This window comes from Drosophila busckii, chromosome 3L (assembly GCF_011750605.1).
Source record: "Drosophila busckii strain San Diego stock center, stock number 13000-0081.31 chromosome 3L, ASM1175060v1, whole genome shotgun sequence".
NCBI lineage: Eukaryota > Metazoa > Arthropoda > Insecta > Diptera > Drosophilidae > Drosophila > Drosophila busckii.
In genome coordinates this window covers 5,833,382-5,850,017 of record NC_046606.1, presented here as the reverse complement: position 1 = coordinate 5,850,017, position 16,636 = coordinate 5,833,382, and the positions used below count along the sequence as shown (strand labels likewise).

Below are 16,636 nucleotides of genomic sequence, written 5' to 3'. Positions count from 1 at the left end.
TATCTACGCTCTGCTGCTGCTTGCCGCTCTCTGACGTCAGAGACTGAGACGAAACCCTTTTTGGTTACGCCACTCGCACAAACATTTAAATGTAATCTATTATCTTAATTCCGACACAAATTGTTTGGGGTACGCCGACAGCCAGCCCAACGTTGGTTGCTCTCTGAGCTCCACTTTCAGCATCAGCTTTGCCATGCTCAGCTCAGCTCAGCCTGCGGTGACAGGCGCTGCGTCTTTTGGTGGCATCTTGGTTGGCATGCTCTTAACCCACGGCTAACCAAAAATAAAAGCGCTCCACACAAAATAATGCCAAAGCCATTTAGCAGCAGCAGCGTCAAGGACATGCTACGAGTAGAAGCCGCCGCTGAAAAGCGACGCTTATCGGCCGCTACGTAAATCACCCAATTTACCATAAATAAAGATATGTACATATTGTCAGCGTACCGAACCGTGTTGGCATCCAGCAACTGCGATGAATGGCGACCAAAGCCGCAGCGCCAACAACAAGCCCCAAAACACACACAGACACACACACACATATATACACAAAACAAAACAAAACACCTTATCGCTGGCAAGCACATCTTTAAGTGGCTGTCAACGTGGCCGAGCATTTGGCCTCGGCATCGCTGGGAGTGGGAGCGAGTGCATGGCCCACTGGGCACGGGCACCCAAAAATGCTTGGGCAACTCTCAGTTAACTACTCGCGTTTACTATTTGCTGCGACAGGCGCATAAATCTGCATGCATAAAGCCATCGAGTGTGCTACCCAAAAAACAAAAATGTCTAAAAATGGCCAAAATTTATTTCAAGTTGCTACGAAACAAACTTTGTGCTATTCACTTGATTTAACACTAACTCTTGTTGGCGTTTAAAAGTCTCAGCAACAAAACTCAATCAAAATTCATTAGACGTGGCTTGTTATTATAGCTTTTATATATATAGTTTACTTTCTTTCAAGCAACAGACCGTTTATATTGTTATTTGATATATATTTTATACAATGCCAACTCTAAAATTGTTTATACTTAACTGCCAGACTACATAACTCAGTCAAAACTCAACTAACTAAACCAACTTCTTCTGCTATTTTTAAGGCATACAATTCTTATAAATCTTCGATCGAATCTCAATCAAATTCTATGACGCTTTCATTGAAATTCAAGTGATTCTTTGGATCCCTTAAATTATTTATACTACAGACTACATAAGTCACTCAAAACTCAACCAACAAACTCAACTTCTTCTTCTCTTCCTTAGGCATACAATTCTAATGAGTCTTCGATCAAGTCTCAATCAAATTCCATGACATTTTCATTGAATTTCTAGTAACACTTGGGTACTCCAAAATTATTCATCTGCCAATCTCCCTAACTCAGTCAAAACTCAAGCAAATGCCACGAAAGTAGCACTGCAAGTGTTCGCTTCTTCTTCTTCTCTCTTCTGTTACATAACTATACTTACAATCTTCATATTTCGATTAAATCTCAATCATATTTCTTAACACATCTATTCAAATTATAGTAAAGAACTCTTTTTCTTTATTATACATAATCCAGACACTTAAAATCTTTAAGTACTTTAATGTGCTATATAGAAACTTTACTTTGGCCTAGCTGCTATTGCAATTTAAGATACCACTTGTAACTGTTTTTGCAGCAGTATCGCTTACATGTAACTTACACAGCGTTAAGACTCAGACCCAAACATATATGTACTATATAGACAAGCCTGAAGCATAAACTCGCTAAAGTACTCAACACTGGCAGTACCAAGTCCCAGCCAGCCAGCCAGCCAGCCAGCCAGTCATTCAGCCTGGTTGCGCCTTTTCAAGGCCTTTGCTTAGTTGTAACTGTATATGTGTCTGTGTCTGTGTGTGTGTGTGTGAAGCATTTGGTTTGGCTGTGCTGTCTGAGATTTACTTTTACAAAAGCAACATTTTGCTAGCTGCGACACGCGATTCACCACTTGCCACTCAACATTTACCCATCTACTGTTTTGCAGGCACAACAACAACAGCAGCAGCAACAGCCGCAGCAGCAGCGGCGTCAGCCCAAAAGACGACAGCAGCAAATCGCGATTATGACGATGATGACGAGCACAACGAAAGCAGCAGCAGCAATAGCAACAGCAACAATGACGGCGACGACGACAAGGAGCAGCAGCAGCAACAGACGGAGGATAAGAAACAGCAGCAGCAGCAGCTTGAAGACGAAACGAAAGTAAGCGGCAAGACACAGATGAAGGAGCTGGAGTTGGAGCAAAGAGCCAAGCCGCGGGCAAGTCAAAAGCGTGCAGCACAAGCGACACAATCGCGAAATCCCATCAGACGCGCGCACAGTGAAAGGCATTTGTCTGCCAGCGAGACGACGAGGCCGCTGCCTGGACAGCCGCAGCTGAAGAGGAGCGAGAAGAGGCAGGAGGATGAGGAGTCGCCACAGACTGTCATTTTAAATTTTAAGGACACAATGGCGCTGCGCATAAAAAGTAACCGCAACGACTCGAGAGATTTATTTCAAAAGCGACCCACAGAGCCTCCACCGCCGCCACCAGCAACAGCAGCAGCAACAGCAACAGCAAAGCAAGCAGCAGCAACCACAAACGGATTAGCAGAGCAACCAAAGCCGCAGCAAATCAATAAGTCAAGCCAGCAGCAGCAGCAACAACAACGCACCGTAGTGCGAGTGGCGCCCTTTAACAAGAGCAGCGAGGTGCATCGCCTGAAGATATCGCACAGTGAGGCAACAGCCGCTGAGCTGCAGTCGGAGCACAATGTGGTCTTGAGGTGTGCCAGTGATAGACGTCGCGAGGAGCAGGATGTGGCGCCCAAGAAGACATCGATATTGATTAACGGCGACGATTGTTACTCAACCATGAATCTCAGCGCCGATGCAGCGCAACCTTTGTACCAATCCTCGGTGGTGGTGAATAGCCAAAGCAGCACCAGCGTTTGCATCAACGTCAGCGGCAGCGCCGAGGAGCGCGCGCATAATCTGCTCAACAGTCAGCTGGGCGCGATTATTCCCATACGCAGCAGCGAACCGAATGGCGTGAACTTGCAGCGCTCAGCGAGCTGCAACTCGAGCAGCTCCAGCAACTCCACGGCCAGCAGCAACAGCTCAAGCGGACGCGCACGCACGCTCATCAGACTGGACTTTGATGGCAAGCAGCAAACGGGCAGCAGCAAGTTAACCAGCAGCACGCCCATAAATACGCCCAGCATAAGCGCAACGCCTGCCACGCCCTGCGCCAGCCCTACGCCGCCTTTAGTGGCGCATGAGTCGGAGCTGCTGAAGATTCTGCGCAATCCGGTCGAAGCTGTGAAGCTCAATCTAGTGCCGCATGTTTGCGCGCTGGCCAAGCCGCCGCTGGAGTCCAGTTTCATAGCCAAGCTGCTGCTGGATCCCATGCTGGCTCAACTGGCCGATGGCCTGGAGACCGATACTGTAGCTGAGCTTATCGAACATTCGCTGCAGCGTTTGCAGCAGACGCGCCAGGGCGTGGACATGAGCGGCACCAAAGATCACGACGATATGAATCGTTTGATTAACGTTTCGCTGCAGCGCGTGCGTCTTGAGCGGCACAGCAGCACCAAAGAGGAGGATCGACTGTCGCAGCGCGGCAGCATTAGTTCCGCCAATAGCTTTGCCTCCGCCCACAACTACGAGCTGTTTGACTTTGAGGCCAATGCTAATGAATCCGATTGCTATCAGAGCTGCTCGAGTGAGCTCACAGCAGCGGGCACAATCGAAGAGGAGCAGCAGGTGAAGCCAGCGGAAACAGATGCAGGCACGCGCGCCAAGTTCTATCAGCTGCTGGTGGATGCTACGCTGGCGGAGATTGAGCAGTCAGCGCATGTGGAGGCGGAGCATCATTATGAATCCATCAGACACAATGGCGATCCCATTTATGAGGAAATCAATGAAGTGCCGCCGCCGCTGCCGCTAACAGCGCCGCCGCTTAACGATGCTGAGCTGGATAAAAAGTCGGCGCGTTCTATATTCGAAGGCGCCAGTAAATACGACATATTGTCCTATTTAGTGGACGCCAAGGAGCGTGGACTGGCACGCGAAGAAAGCTTCGACTATAGCAACAATCCCAAGATTATCGAAGAGGAAGCCAGCGATACGCTAAGCGAGCTGGACAAGCGTGTCAGCTGCATCTCAGATGAGGGGCACAGCAATATGCACTCGCTATCGCCACCACCGCATAATTTCATCTGCGGCAAGAGCGGCAGCGATGTGGAGCGTCAAGACTCCGGCGTGGGCTCGGAGACAAGCAAAAGCTCACGCAGCAAGTATCAGCCGGCTGTGAGTCCTTTGCATCTGTGCGAGGATTGCGATGGCGCTGTGGAGACGCAGCTAAGCGAGACGGGCGTGCTGTTCGCTCCGCTTGTGTGTCGCAAGTGCGGCAAGAAGCGCGTGGAGCGCAAGGAAATCATTACCGAGATTGTGGAAACGGAGGAGAAATACGGACGCGATTTGCAAATTATATTGGAGGAGTTCTGCCATCCCATGCTGGTGGCTGGCTTGCTGACGCAGGAGCAGCTCTCTGCAATCTTCTTGAACACGGAAGACTTGCTCGAGAACAATCAAACGCTGGCCGAGCGCATGCGGGACGCTTTGGATATAGCACTGGAGCAGGGTGACGATGATCTGTTGACCGTGAACATTGGACGCATCTTTCTGGACTTTACGCAAATGCTGCACGCCTTTGAGAGCTACTGTGTGCGCCAGGCGGGCGCCAGTCTGCTGCTGGCCAATCTCGAAAAGGAGAAGGAGCTGCTGCGCATTTTCCTGAAAGTCTCGCAAATGGAGAACGCCGTGCTGCGTCGCATGAATCTCAACTCCTTTTTGATGGTGAGTGGCGCTGCTGTTTTATTATTTTTATGGCTTGACTTTAATGTTTGCTCTTAGGTGCCCGTGCAACGAGTGACCAAATATCCTTTGCTGCTGGCTCGGCTTTATAAGGTGACGCCTGCACATTTGGATGGGCGTGAGCTGCTGAAGCAGGCACAGGAGAAAATTGAATTGCATTTGAATCACATCAACCAGGAGGCCAAGGATGTGCCCACCAAGCTCTGGCGCCGCATCAGCAGCTCCAGCCCCAATCGACGCGCATCCTGCGAAATTGATATGATAAACATCAAGCTGCGCAAAATGGCCATCGACATACTCGAATGGAATCATGATGAGGTGCGCTTTGCCATGGAAGGCAAACTGCTGCTCACTCAGCCCACCGACAGCAACTGGAAGAAGGCGCGCACTATCAAACTGACGCCCGTCAATGCGCTGCTCGTGACCAATGGCAAGGTAAGCAGCAGTCAAACGAAAATCTATTGCAAAATTCACTAGAAATTCAAACTAGAAGCCAAAGCAGCGACTTAAACATTTTTCGCATTCAACAATTGCCATTACACTAGTTAACAAGTTGCCGAGCCGAGTCGCTTGTGCCTTTTTTTCCATCACTTTTTGTGCGCTGCTTGCTGGTCACGTTTGACAGGCGACAAGCGACAAGCGACAAGCAATGCGCGCCAATGTGATTCAGGCAGAGCCGTTTGACATGAGGTGAGGGCAATTAGCGAGCGGCACTTGCAGCTAATAGCCTTAGCCAGGCTCACACCCTCGCTCTCGCTCTCTCTCTCTCTCTCTCTCTCTCTCTCTCTGTTGCTGATTCAGTTCGATGTCAGGTCAGGTTTACCGTTTGCAGATAAAAGATTTCAACAAATCAGTGCTGGCAACGGAAATGGGCGCCAGCTCTGCTTCTAATGAAAAGTGCTTATCCAAGCAACTATCTCTGCTGCTGTTGCTGCTGCTTCTGCTGCTGCCTAAAAACAAAAACGAGTTGTGCGCTCGTTGCCAAGCAAAAACAAGAAAAACCATTCGCATCAAGTGACAGCCAGAGTGCTAGCAAATGGCTAAAAGGCATGAGGCTGGCTAGGTGGGTGTTAGTGGGTGGCTCCACATGTGCTGCTGGACGCAGTGCGTATGTCACTTGTTTGGTTCAGTTCGTTCGTTTGTTCGTTTTTTTTTTATGCGCCGTAGTGTGTGCTCTAAATTTTTGCCAAAGCCTCAGCCGACAATTGCTCAATTCAAGAATGAGCTTCACTCTGCCTCTGCCCTTACACTTGCTGATTGTGCTATATATCCTTGCCGCTTCCTGCGGCAGTTGCCTTGCCTGACATGCTTTGTGCACTCGCGTTATCTATCTACACACACACACATTTTGCAGTTGTAATTTTGTTTAGTTTCGCTTTACACAATTTTCTCTATTTTCTCTCTCTCTCTCTCGTTTTTTTCTATCAAATATATACACAGCCAAGTGCCAATTATAGGGCAGAGAAGGCCATGTCGGATAAACTGAATTTCCCGAAGCACACGGGCATACGAGAGGCCTCGCTGCTGCTGGTGAAGGAGAAATGCGGACGCTATACGCTGATACGGGAGCCATTATATCTGGACAGATGTGTTGTGTGCAGCGAAGCGGATTGGGATGATTATTTCGAAGTGCAGGAAATTTCATCGAAGGACACATTCATATTCAAAGTGAGTAGTCATAGTCTCTCTCTCGATACGTACCACACACACACACACACACACAGCCAATAGGCAGGCCAGCTGGCAACTGCCTTTTGTTTTGGCCCTTTTTTTTTTGGGTGCTGAACATCCGTTTCGTTTCAGTGCAAGTTTGCCGTGTGTGCCAGTTCAGTTGGCTTTTGAATTAGAGCCGTTTGCCTTTTGACTGCACACCGAGCCATGTTTGGGCTTCGTTAGTTTTTGCGCAGTGCTCTGCGCCAAAGCTCAGACGCTTAATAAACTACACACAAGACAATTAGCAGCAGCAACAATCAAAATGAATTAATTTCAAGGCTTTAAAAGCGTTTAGCTTAGCAATTTTTTTAAACTTTTTAAGCCGCTTGTGCAAGTCAAATTTTTGTAGCACGCTTTTCAGCGTCACAGATTTTCTTGGAATTTTTGCTGCCTTTTTTATCGCCAGCAGACAAAATCTAACTCAAACGCAAAAGCGTTAAGCCTAGTCTACTTTTGGCTTTACACGCACGTAAAGCGCGGCTGCCAAAATGAATGACATTTATTGAAATTCAACAAAAAAAACGAAAAGAAACGAGCCAAAGCAGCCAAGCGCAACAAAATGTGGACAGTGTTAACATTTGTAGCAGCGATATGCTGCATAAATTGAAACGTTTAGTTACGCGCAACTGCGCACACACACACACACAGACATACACATGCACACTTGGTGGCTGTCAAAATGGCGCAAGTCAATCAAAAAATATATATAACTAAAAGCTTTTTGCATATATTTTTGTAAATTTTCTACATTTTTTGCCTTTTTTTTTGTGTTAGGCTGAGGATGGCGTACGCACCAAGCAATGGTATACACAGCTGCAGTACCACGCCCAGGGCATGGGGGCGTGGCGCAAGAGACGCAACGCTCTGGCCAACATTATGATCAATGGCATGCTAACCCGCAGTTAGTTTAAAGCTTAAACAAATACTTAATCGTTTAAATAGTTTTTGGCGTAGCGCATTTTAGCGCATAATTTATGCTCTCACTTTTTCATAAACTATGCATAGAGCTAGTGTTTACAGTTATAATTATTAATTATTATATACTTCTCTACTCTACGCGCGCACTACTTGTATACAAAATTATATAACAATAACTATAAATAAATGCAATATATACAGAATTCATTAATTATAATTCCAAATTGCATTTTAATTGAGTCTTATGGCCACACATATAAATCTTATTAACTTTTATGATGCAAACACGCAGCGCGCTCTTATAAAATTTCTACACTCTAACAATTTGCAGCTAAAATAGTTGATTAAACCATTTAAAATACAAGCAGCCATAACATTTAACAAACAACAATAACAACAACAAACACAGCAACTATGGCGCCCAAGTGGTTACCAACTTTTGTGGCTTGAACAAATTCGGATTTGACTTTGGCCAGTCTCTCTGTTTGGGGATTTTATTGTTTGTTTAATTACACGAATAACTGTTGCAGATTATTATGGTTAAACACGTAACTGTAATTGTCCTGGCCGAGCAATTGCTGTGTGACAATTGCTGGCTGTGCTGTGCTGTGCTGTGTGGTTCGTCCTTGCTTCAAAATATGTATTATTTATGCTGAGCGTTGGCAGTTGTTAAAGTTGTAATTAATATACTGCTCAACAACAATAACAACAATAACAGCAAGAGCAATAACAATTTGCATAGCTGTAGCTTTCGTTATAATTGCTGGGCTGCCTTTGATGCGCTGTAAATATAACTAATACGCCACGTAAACAAGTTTCAAATCCCCTTAAAGCGCAGCGCTTGCCAAAGAAAATTGAAAAAATATCTTGCTGCAGCTAAAACCTAAAGGCAGCTCCTGGAACTTGCAAAACTGCATACTGAGCGCAATTATGCTGGACAAACATTTACCCAACGCAGCAGCAGCAGCAGCAGCAGTTGCTCCATTTTTTGCACTCTCTTTCACTCTCTCATGACGGGCTGTGGCAGCATGACCAGGATATGGCACTTAGCATGCACCTTAGCACACGCATAAACACACACAAGCTGTTCCCAGCTCGGCCAGGGGTGGGGTGAGCGCACTATTTTTAGTGTACTCCAGTGCCTGCTTGCCAAACACAGACTTTAGACTTTAGCCTGTGTCTCGATGTCGTCGTCGTCGTTGCTGCTTCTCTCACCTCAAGCTCATGCTCCAATTGATGCTGATGTTGATGCTGCTGACTGGCTTGCGTTACGTGTTATAACAATAGGGTGGCAATGGCAATGGCATGGAGCCTGACTTGGCTCACTGGCTGTGCCCGACTAACACTAACGAGCAGTAAAACAAGTTTAAGATTTGCCGGCACAAATAAAAACACAGCCATTGCCGGCAGTTTCCTCTGTCTACCGCCATTCAACCAGCCAGCCAGCCAGCCATGGTGTCTACCTTCTACCCTTTTTGGCCCCTCATGTTTTCGCCTCGTCGCCACTGGCGGAAGCTAAACGGATGTTGGGATCAGCGTGCAATAACATAACCAAGGCACGTAGCACAAACACGGTACATTATATTGTATAAGCAGACTTCATTACGGTATTTAAACAGAATATCCACAAATTCTTTGGCATGTCGAATGCACCAAGCGCAAAAAAAGAAATCGCACAATGGCTGCCAAATAGCATAAGAGCGCTAATAAAATTGATTACAAATTTTTATATGTGCCAGCGCAAATTAGATTGGTCCAAGGCCAGCCAAATTTATATTTCTAAAAGCCCAACATACATATTTAATGTGTGCAAAGTAATCGAAGCTAGTTGATTAACTAATATATTGAGCATAAATTATATTTATTAATAATAATGCATGGTAAACTTATAAAGAACGTTCAAGTGCGGGCAGAAGTTTGTGAGAAAAGAACTGTGGACAAGATCAGGCATGCACGTGAGAAAAGCAGCGCCGCTAGCAGTGAAACATACGCGCACTCTCTAAGCATCGGCAGCGACGCGCTCCCTATGCGACAAGAATAAAACACTCTCCAAGCAGAGCAGAGCAGCACTCTCCAAGGGGAAGGCAGCGCAGCACTCTTCAAGCGTTAAAAATGAAACGCTCTCCAAATGCATCGACGCAGGCTCCAAGCAGAGGTTGCGCACTCTCTACGTAAGAAGAGCGAAACGCTCTCCAAGCAATAGCGGCGACGCAGCCTCGAAGCAGAGGGGGCAAGCTCTTCAAGCAAGAAGGTCGAAACACTCTCCAAGCAAAGGCAGCGCTGCACTCCCCAAGCGACAAGAACAAAACGGTCTCGACGCAACGCAGCCTCGAAGCAGAGGTGACGCGCTCTTTAAGCAAGAAGAACGAAACGCTCTCCAAGCAAAGGCGCCGTCTGGCTCTCTAAGCAGCAAGAACGAAGCGCTCCCCAAGCAAAGGCGGCGACGCAGTCTCTAAGCGCAGTCAGCGTTCTCTTAGCAAAGGCAGCGCTGCGCTCTCCAAGAAATGATCGAATGTGAGGCTGCAATTGAGAGCTACGAGCAGCGCTGCCCTTAGCCCTTAGGCTTGCTGACTTCCAAGCTGCGCGCGCTCGTTTAGTTGTTCTCGGGCCTTTAAAGTGAAAACAAGTGCGGTGGTGAAGTAAAAAGCGCGCGTTGTAAATTATTAAAATTAAGCAAAATGCTAATTAAATGGTATTATAATGTAAATATTGAATGATGTGCAAGTGAACAATGATCGACAGCTAAAAAGACAAACATATAATGAATAATTAAATGCACTGCGCAGAAAGTAAATGCAAATGAACAGTTAATTCTAAACCATTGAAAAAGTGAACACGTGCAAATGCAATAATGTAAGATAAAGCAAAGCGCTTATTTCTGATTATCAAAGGCGAGATGATGAAGAAGTACGAGAGGCAATGCAAGAAACGAAAGGAACACAGCGACAAAACAACAGACGGACAAAGCTAATAAAAGTAAAAGTAAGTACTTAGTATATTCTAATTTTATGAAAGGTAGTGCGTATTAATTTGAGAAGCGCTGCGCTTAGGCCCAGTGTGCCTGCAGTCACTGAAGTAGTAAAATATATATAGAAGAAGCAACAATAAGCAATGATCGATAGAGGAAAGCCAAGCGAATAAGTAAACGCACGCACTAAGCAGAAAGTAAATGCAAAAGAACAGTTAATTCTAAGCCATTGAAAAAGTGAACACGTGCAAATGCAAGAGATAAAGATAAAGATAAAGATAAAGATAAAGCAACGCGCTAATTTCTCAATATGAAAGGCGAGATAAAGAAGAAGTAGAAGAGCTGGCAATGAATTAAAACGGTAAAAACAAAGCGACAAAGCGAGACAGCTGCTGAGATTTACAGTGAGACTGAGTAAGTTTTCTTTATTACTTACTATATTCTTATTGTAATTAATTTGAGATGCGCTGCGCTTAGGCCCACTGTGCCTGCAGTCAAAATAAAACTGAAGCGTATTAAATGAAATGAAATGCAGTAAAATAAATATGGAAGAAGCAACAAGTAAACAATGATCGAAAGAACAAAGCCAAGCGAATAATTAAACCGCACGCGTTGAGCAGAGAATAAAAGCAAAAGAACAGTTAATTGTGCCATTGAAAAAGTGAAGAGCGCAATGCACGAAAATAAAATAAAGCAAACCGTTCATTGTTCAATATTTAAGTCAGAGCAAGAGAGCGACAAAGCTTAACAGCTGCTGAGCTTTTAAGTTCTTGTTGCTAAGTAAGTTTTTTTTATTTTTAAGCAAGTCACATTTAGATTATTTTTGCTAGAGAAGCGCTGCGCTTATGCCCACTGTGCCTACAGTTGAAATAAAAATATAAACCAAAGCTTAGCTACACACACACACACACACAGACAACGACACACCCACATCAGCTCAGCAGTCAAATTGTGGGCAGTCAAGTGAAATGAACTATATATCAAAATGCCGCAGCCCAAGACAGAGAAAAGGTCTTGAGGAAAAAAGAAATGCATCACGTAATCCAAAGGTTAACGCCAGCGTTTGGCAATGTGATTAGACCCGCAGATTGGCGTCGGAAACTTTGCTGCCAACTCCCACAACAGTAAAGTGTACAATAGACAATAGCAAAGAGTGAGTGAGACAGAGATAGAAAATTCGCTCGTCCTAGTAGGTGACATGAAATCAGCGCCATATGCAGCCGCAGAACGAAAACTAAAACTGGGCAATAAAAATTTGTCGCCAAAGCCAATAAATGTTGCCCACGGGTTGGCTGGCCAGCTGAACAAAAAAAAAAATAAGCCACACAGACTGCGACGACGACTGTTGAAAGTTGAGGAATATAATATAAAAAAGGCGAGCACGAGTTAGAACATTTTCATTGCGGCATTTAAAACGCCACAAAAAAGTTGCTGCTGCTCAACCCGAAAACAACGAAACCAAAAAAAAAAAGGTAGCTCAGGCCAAAAACAGATTTGAAGTAATAAAAAATTGAAATTAAAAGTTGCCACTTTAGCTCTTGGACTTTAGACATGAAACCGACACAGTTCACAGTGCTCTGCACACGAAATAGGTCATAAAAATTATGAGCCAAGAGCCACAAAGCGCTGACCGAGACACCAGCAAAAGGAAAAAAATAAACTTGTGCCCAGGTGTAAATCGATGGCAATGAGTGGAGAGTGAAGAGCTTATGGCGCCACCCCCCAACAGCATAATTCTTTTTATAAGCACAGAGCTGAGCGCTCAATAAGGTCAATGGGCAATATAGATATATATATTTTGATTCATTTGCATTTTCATTTTCATTTTGCGCTGTTGTAGTGCAAATCAAACAGCTGGCAAACCAAATTTTAATTGTTTAGACTGCCAAGTGTCAATTGTCTGCCCGTCTGTCCGACTGTCTGTATATCTAATCAGCATTGGCGTACACACAGCATATTTTACACATCGTAGCGTTGGCTGTGCTGCTGCTGTTGCTGCTGCAGTAGTCGTCATAAGAATAATGGGCGACACGTTCGAGCATAAACCGAATTAAGTATACGCCACGTTTGCCAGCCAACTCAGCTATAGCTAACCAAAATGCCACGAAAACCAACTCACTATACACACGCATGTAAGTGTGTTCATGTGTGTGTGTGTGTGTGTGTGTAGTAGAGACAAACAAACACTCGCATTTTTATGCGTTGTAGCACACATAGCCAAAGTGGCAGCCAAACACACACACACACACACTCACACACACAACCGCAATTTCTATGCTGCCTTTAGCATGTGCTAAATATGCATATACATATATATTTGTGTGCTGAAAAAAGAAAGTTGGTGGAAAAGGGCAACGGCAACGGCAGCGTCGAGCACAAGAGCTGCCTCGTCTAAGTGAATTTGCCATAGTCAAATTTTTGTTGCGGCTTGCCTAGCATTGCCTTAGGTCAGGGCATGGCCACGTACTACTCAACTCAACTGCTCCTTGGGGCTAAGACACGCTCTCTATCGCTCGCTCGCTCGCTCTTCCCCACACTCTCTCTCTCTTGATGTGCCTAAAAATTTGCATTTAATTTTGAGTTACATTCAAAGCGTTTCAGTTTACACAATAAAAAAAGAAAAACTGCAAAATCATTTTAAATTTCATATAAATCACCCTAAATTTTGTTGACCAACCAAAAAACAAGAGCAGTAGTGCCAACAGCAGCAGCCAAGTCAAGCCAAAGCCGACTGCAAAGCCGAGTTCAGTGTGTCAATTGGCATCGGCAAATGAGACGAAAGCCGAGCAGCTATAGAAGAGCACAAATGCGGAATAAAGAGCGCGCCTGTGCATTGAAATTGAGCCTTGAGCATAAAGACTCAAGAGCAGACGTTGGACATGTTGGAGTCAAACTCAACAGTTGAGTATGTTGAAGTTGGCAAAACGCCAAATTTTAGTTTAGCGAAATTTCATGGCAGCTCGTCTTGTGTCTTGGCTGGTTTGCAACTTGGCTAAGTTTGCTTTTCAACACGGAAGCAGCTTTGGGCTTTGTTTACTTCAGGCGGCGGCATGACAGAAAGGATTTGCAACTTTGGGGAATTTACATACATTAAGGGGTGTGTTTTTTTTTTAGATGCCGACAGAGTCAAGTCGAGTCGAGGGGGCGGGCAGGCAGGCAATTCAAATCCTTTTACTTCCGCCTTAAGCAAAGCCCAGTGCCAGCAACAATAGCAGGCCGAGAGACAGATGCGGCTGATAGCAAAGATTCACACTGAGCGTAAACGCGTGCGTTCCTCATAAAAACAAGAATGGGAAAAAGAAAATATGATTACATATTGTTAAACTGCTGTGTGTGTGTGTGGGGCTAAGGCTAAGGAAGAAAAAGGGTTGACACTTTTAAGGCAATCAGCGCTCCCTATATAACCAACAAACAACAACAATGGGGGCGTCTGTACACAAACTTGTTTTCTTTACTGTTTGCTGCTTTCTTTTTTTTTTTTTTTTTGTATATTTGCCTTGCAAATTTGATAGTATAAAATGCATTTATTGTCTGCATGCAAGCAAACGGCGCCAACAAAAGCGCAAGGTGGGAAGTAGGAAAAGTGAATGGGCGACCAGGCTGGCGCAATGTCAACACATGGAAATTGCAAGGACAAGCCAAGCGGCTGTAAAAACTTGCAAAAAACTAAACGAAGCCACCGTAGCCACCAGGTGGAGGCTCAGCTCGAGTTTGAGTTTCAGTTTGAGTGTGAGACACAACACACAAAGCGGAAGCAATAAATTGGTTAGGTAAAAAGCTTGCGCTAGACATAGACACATAGCTAAAAGCCTCAGCACGCGAGACATGGCCATAACTTTGGCCCCAACTCACACTTGAGTACAGCAAAATTAATAATAAAAGTCCACGCTCGCTCACTTTAACATGGCTAGCAACAATTATGTTTAAACTTTATATTTAATCGACTAGCTGCTGCACCTTTTTGATAGCCACATTGGTTATCTCGGCGCCCTTGAGCTCCTCATCCGTCGTCGAGTTGTAAATATGCTTCAAATACAAATTAAAGTAGTCCGTATAGTTCATTGGTGTGGAAATCTGATGCTTCCTCACAGGCAAACGCGGTGAGAGCGACAACATGCTGGCCCACTGCCCATCGCAGAGATCATCATAGCGCAGTAAACCAACCTCATGCCCGCCCAGATCGCCAGGACCACGACACATGGGCTGCTGGCCATCCCACAGCTTGGCCACAAACTCGCGTATCCAGCGCGCCAAATACAAAGCACGACAGTCGCAGTGCCACGGATTCTTGTCCAGCTTAACGGCCAGCAATTTATCCAGCCCATGCAGCGCGCCTTGTGGCAAATACATCAACTTGTTGGAATCGATGCGGCTGAACAGCAAATGCATCAGCAGCGAGCGCTTATAACTCAGTGTGTTGAACTTACAGTTTCTCCAGTTGGCTGAGCGGCTGAAAGGCGCGCGCATCAAAGAACTTGAGCACATTATTGTTCAGCATTAGTATGCGCAGGCTGGACAAGCCCTCAAAGTCATTGGCCTCCAGTGTAGTCAAATTGTTGCTGAAGAGCGTTAGACGAGTCAAAGCGCTGGCATTGAGAAATAAATCTGCGGGTATGCTGGACAACGAGTTTTGGCCGAGCAGCAGCTCATTCAAACTTTTAAGCTCGGCAAAGGTGCGGCCATCAATCTGTAGACAAGCAAGAATTGTTACTGAACTTGCTAACTGTTTAACTTACATGGCTAATGCGATTCATAGTCAAATCCAGCGTATACAGATTAGTTAGTCTGCTAAAGATGTTGCCACTTAAAGTGGTAATGCGATTATTGTGCAACATTAGACTGCGCAGACTGATCAAACCCTCAAAGAAGTCATCATCGATCTTAGCTGAGGCGAAAAGTAAATTAACATGCAATTAAATTTAATTTTTACAATTGTTAGACTTGCCAATTTGATTCCAGCCAAAGTCTAGAGTCTTCAACTTTGTCATGTAGCGCATGCTGCCCGATGCGAGCGTCTCTATGCGATTCCTGGACATGTCCAGCTCCTCCAGCAGCAGCTGATCGCGCAGCAAGTTTGGTGGAAAGTTTGTAATCTGATTATCGCTTAGATTGATAACAGTTAGACGCTGAGCATGATAGAAAACAGACTCGGGCAGCAACGTTACATCATTCTGGCTCAGATCAAGCAAATTTAGATTGCGTAGTTTCCAGAAAGTGCGCGCATCAATGTCCTCCAGCTGATTGTTTTGTATGCGACTATCAAGGCACAGTCAAGCTAAAATGCTAATGCTAAACTTTGAGTCTACTTACAGCTGCAGCAGACTGTCCAAATCCTGAAATAAATCAAACGGCAAAAAGTCCAGCACATTGTTGCTCAAGTCCAGCTCCTTGAGTAGCGTCAGACCACGAAATGTATCTTTGTGTAAAGTGGACAGCGCATTGCGCGACAGATCAATGGCCACCATATTCATGGGTATAACTTGGGTAACAGGCACAGTTTTGAGATTCGTATTCCAACAGGTGAAGCTCTTGGTGTCCGGATTGCAGCGACAAATGCCCGAGGTGCAGTGATTCCACTCCAGCTGACTGCCCGTGGCCAAATGCCACACTGGCTGCTCCACCGAACGCAGACGACTCTCGATCTGACGCACACGCTTATCAAACTCGGGTAAGTTTAAGATAACACTCGCTTCGCTGCCACTGACAGCCTCTGCATGTCCCATAATTGTTTTGCTTGCAGCTCGGCCAGCTGCCGCTTCAACATTGGGCAGCGTCTTCAGCAGTATCAGCAGCTGTGAAACGATGCGCAGCGACTCGCAGGCATTGATGGAGCAATTGCGCGTGCCAGTAGCAAAAAGCGGCTGTAGATAGCGCTGACGAAAATCCTCCAGGCTCTGCATGTCCTTTAGCAGCTGCGCCTGCAGCAGCGCAGAGCTGAGCAGCAGCCACAGCAGGCAAGTTGAAATCCACTTTGACATTATTAAAGCGAATCGCAGCCGACTGCGCTTTATATAGCGGCCTAGGTCCAATTCATTTGCTGCTTAATTTGCTTAATTTGCCTTTAGAAATTTGCATGCAGCAATTACTTTAAGTAGCTCAAAGCACAGCAGGTTCCACTTAAGACATTCAAGCTCAAGCGACAAGCAATAAAATGCATATA

At 45.4% G+C, this 16,636-nt stretch overlaps 2 protein-coding genes across 2 annotated transcripts in view; one reads left to right on the top strand and one right to left on the bottom strand.

Annotated features, from left to right (window-relative positions):
* LOC108600374 (AF4/FMR2 family member 4) overlaps positions 1 to 7,680 on the top strand; it is a 35,580-nt gene extending 27,900 nt beyond the window's left edge. The window contains exons 4-7 of the mRNA XM_017987912.1: positions 2,005 to 4,859; positions 4,917 to 5,312; positions 6,318 to 6,545; positions 7,365 to 7,680. Coding sequence (XP_017843401.1) covers positions 2,005 to 4,859; positions 4,917 to 5,312; positions 6,318 to 6,545; positions 7,365 to 7,496 — 3,611 coding nt within the window. The 3' untranslated portion in view covers positions 7,497 to 7,680. The remainder of the gene's footprint in view (positions 1 to 2,004; positions 4,860 to 4,916; positions 5,313 to 6,317; positions 6,546 to 7,364) is intronic.
* A 6,698-nt stretch (positions 7,681 to 14,378) lies between these two features.
* LOC108597948 (platelet glycoprotein V) lies at positions 14,379 to 16,454 on the bottom strand. The gene is made up of 5 exons (XM_017984563.1): positions 15,787 to 16,454; positions 15,422 to 15,732; positions 15,213 to 15,361; positions 14,904 to 15,163; positions 14,379 to 14,848 (listed from the first exon to the last, which is right to left on the bottom strand). The coding sequence occupies exons 1-5, from the start codon at positions 16,452 to 16,454 to the stop codon at positions 14,413 to 14,415; spliced, it is 1,824 nt and encodes a 607-aa protein (XP_017840052.1). The 3' UTR covers positions 14,379 to 14,412.
* Positions 16,455 to 16,636: the final 182 nt, after the last annotated feature.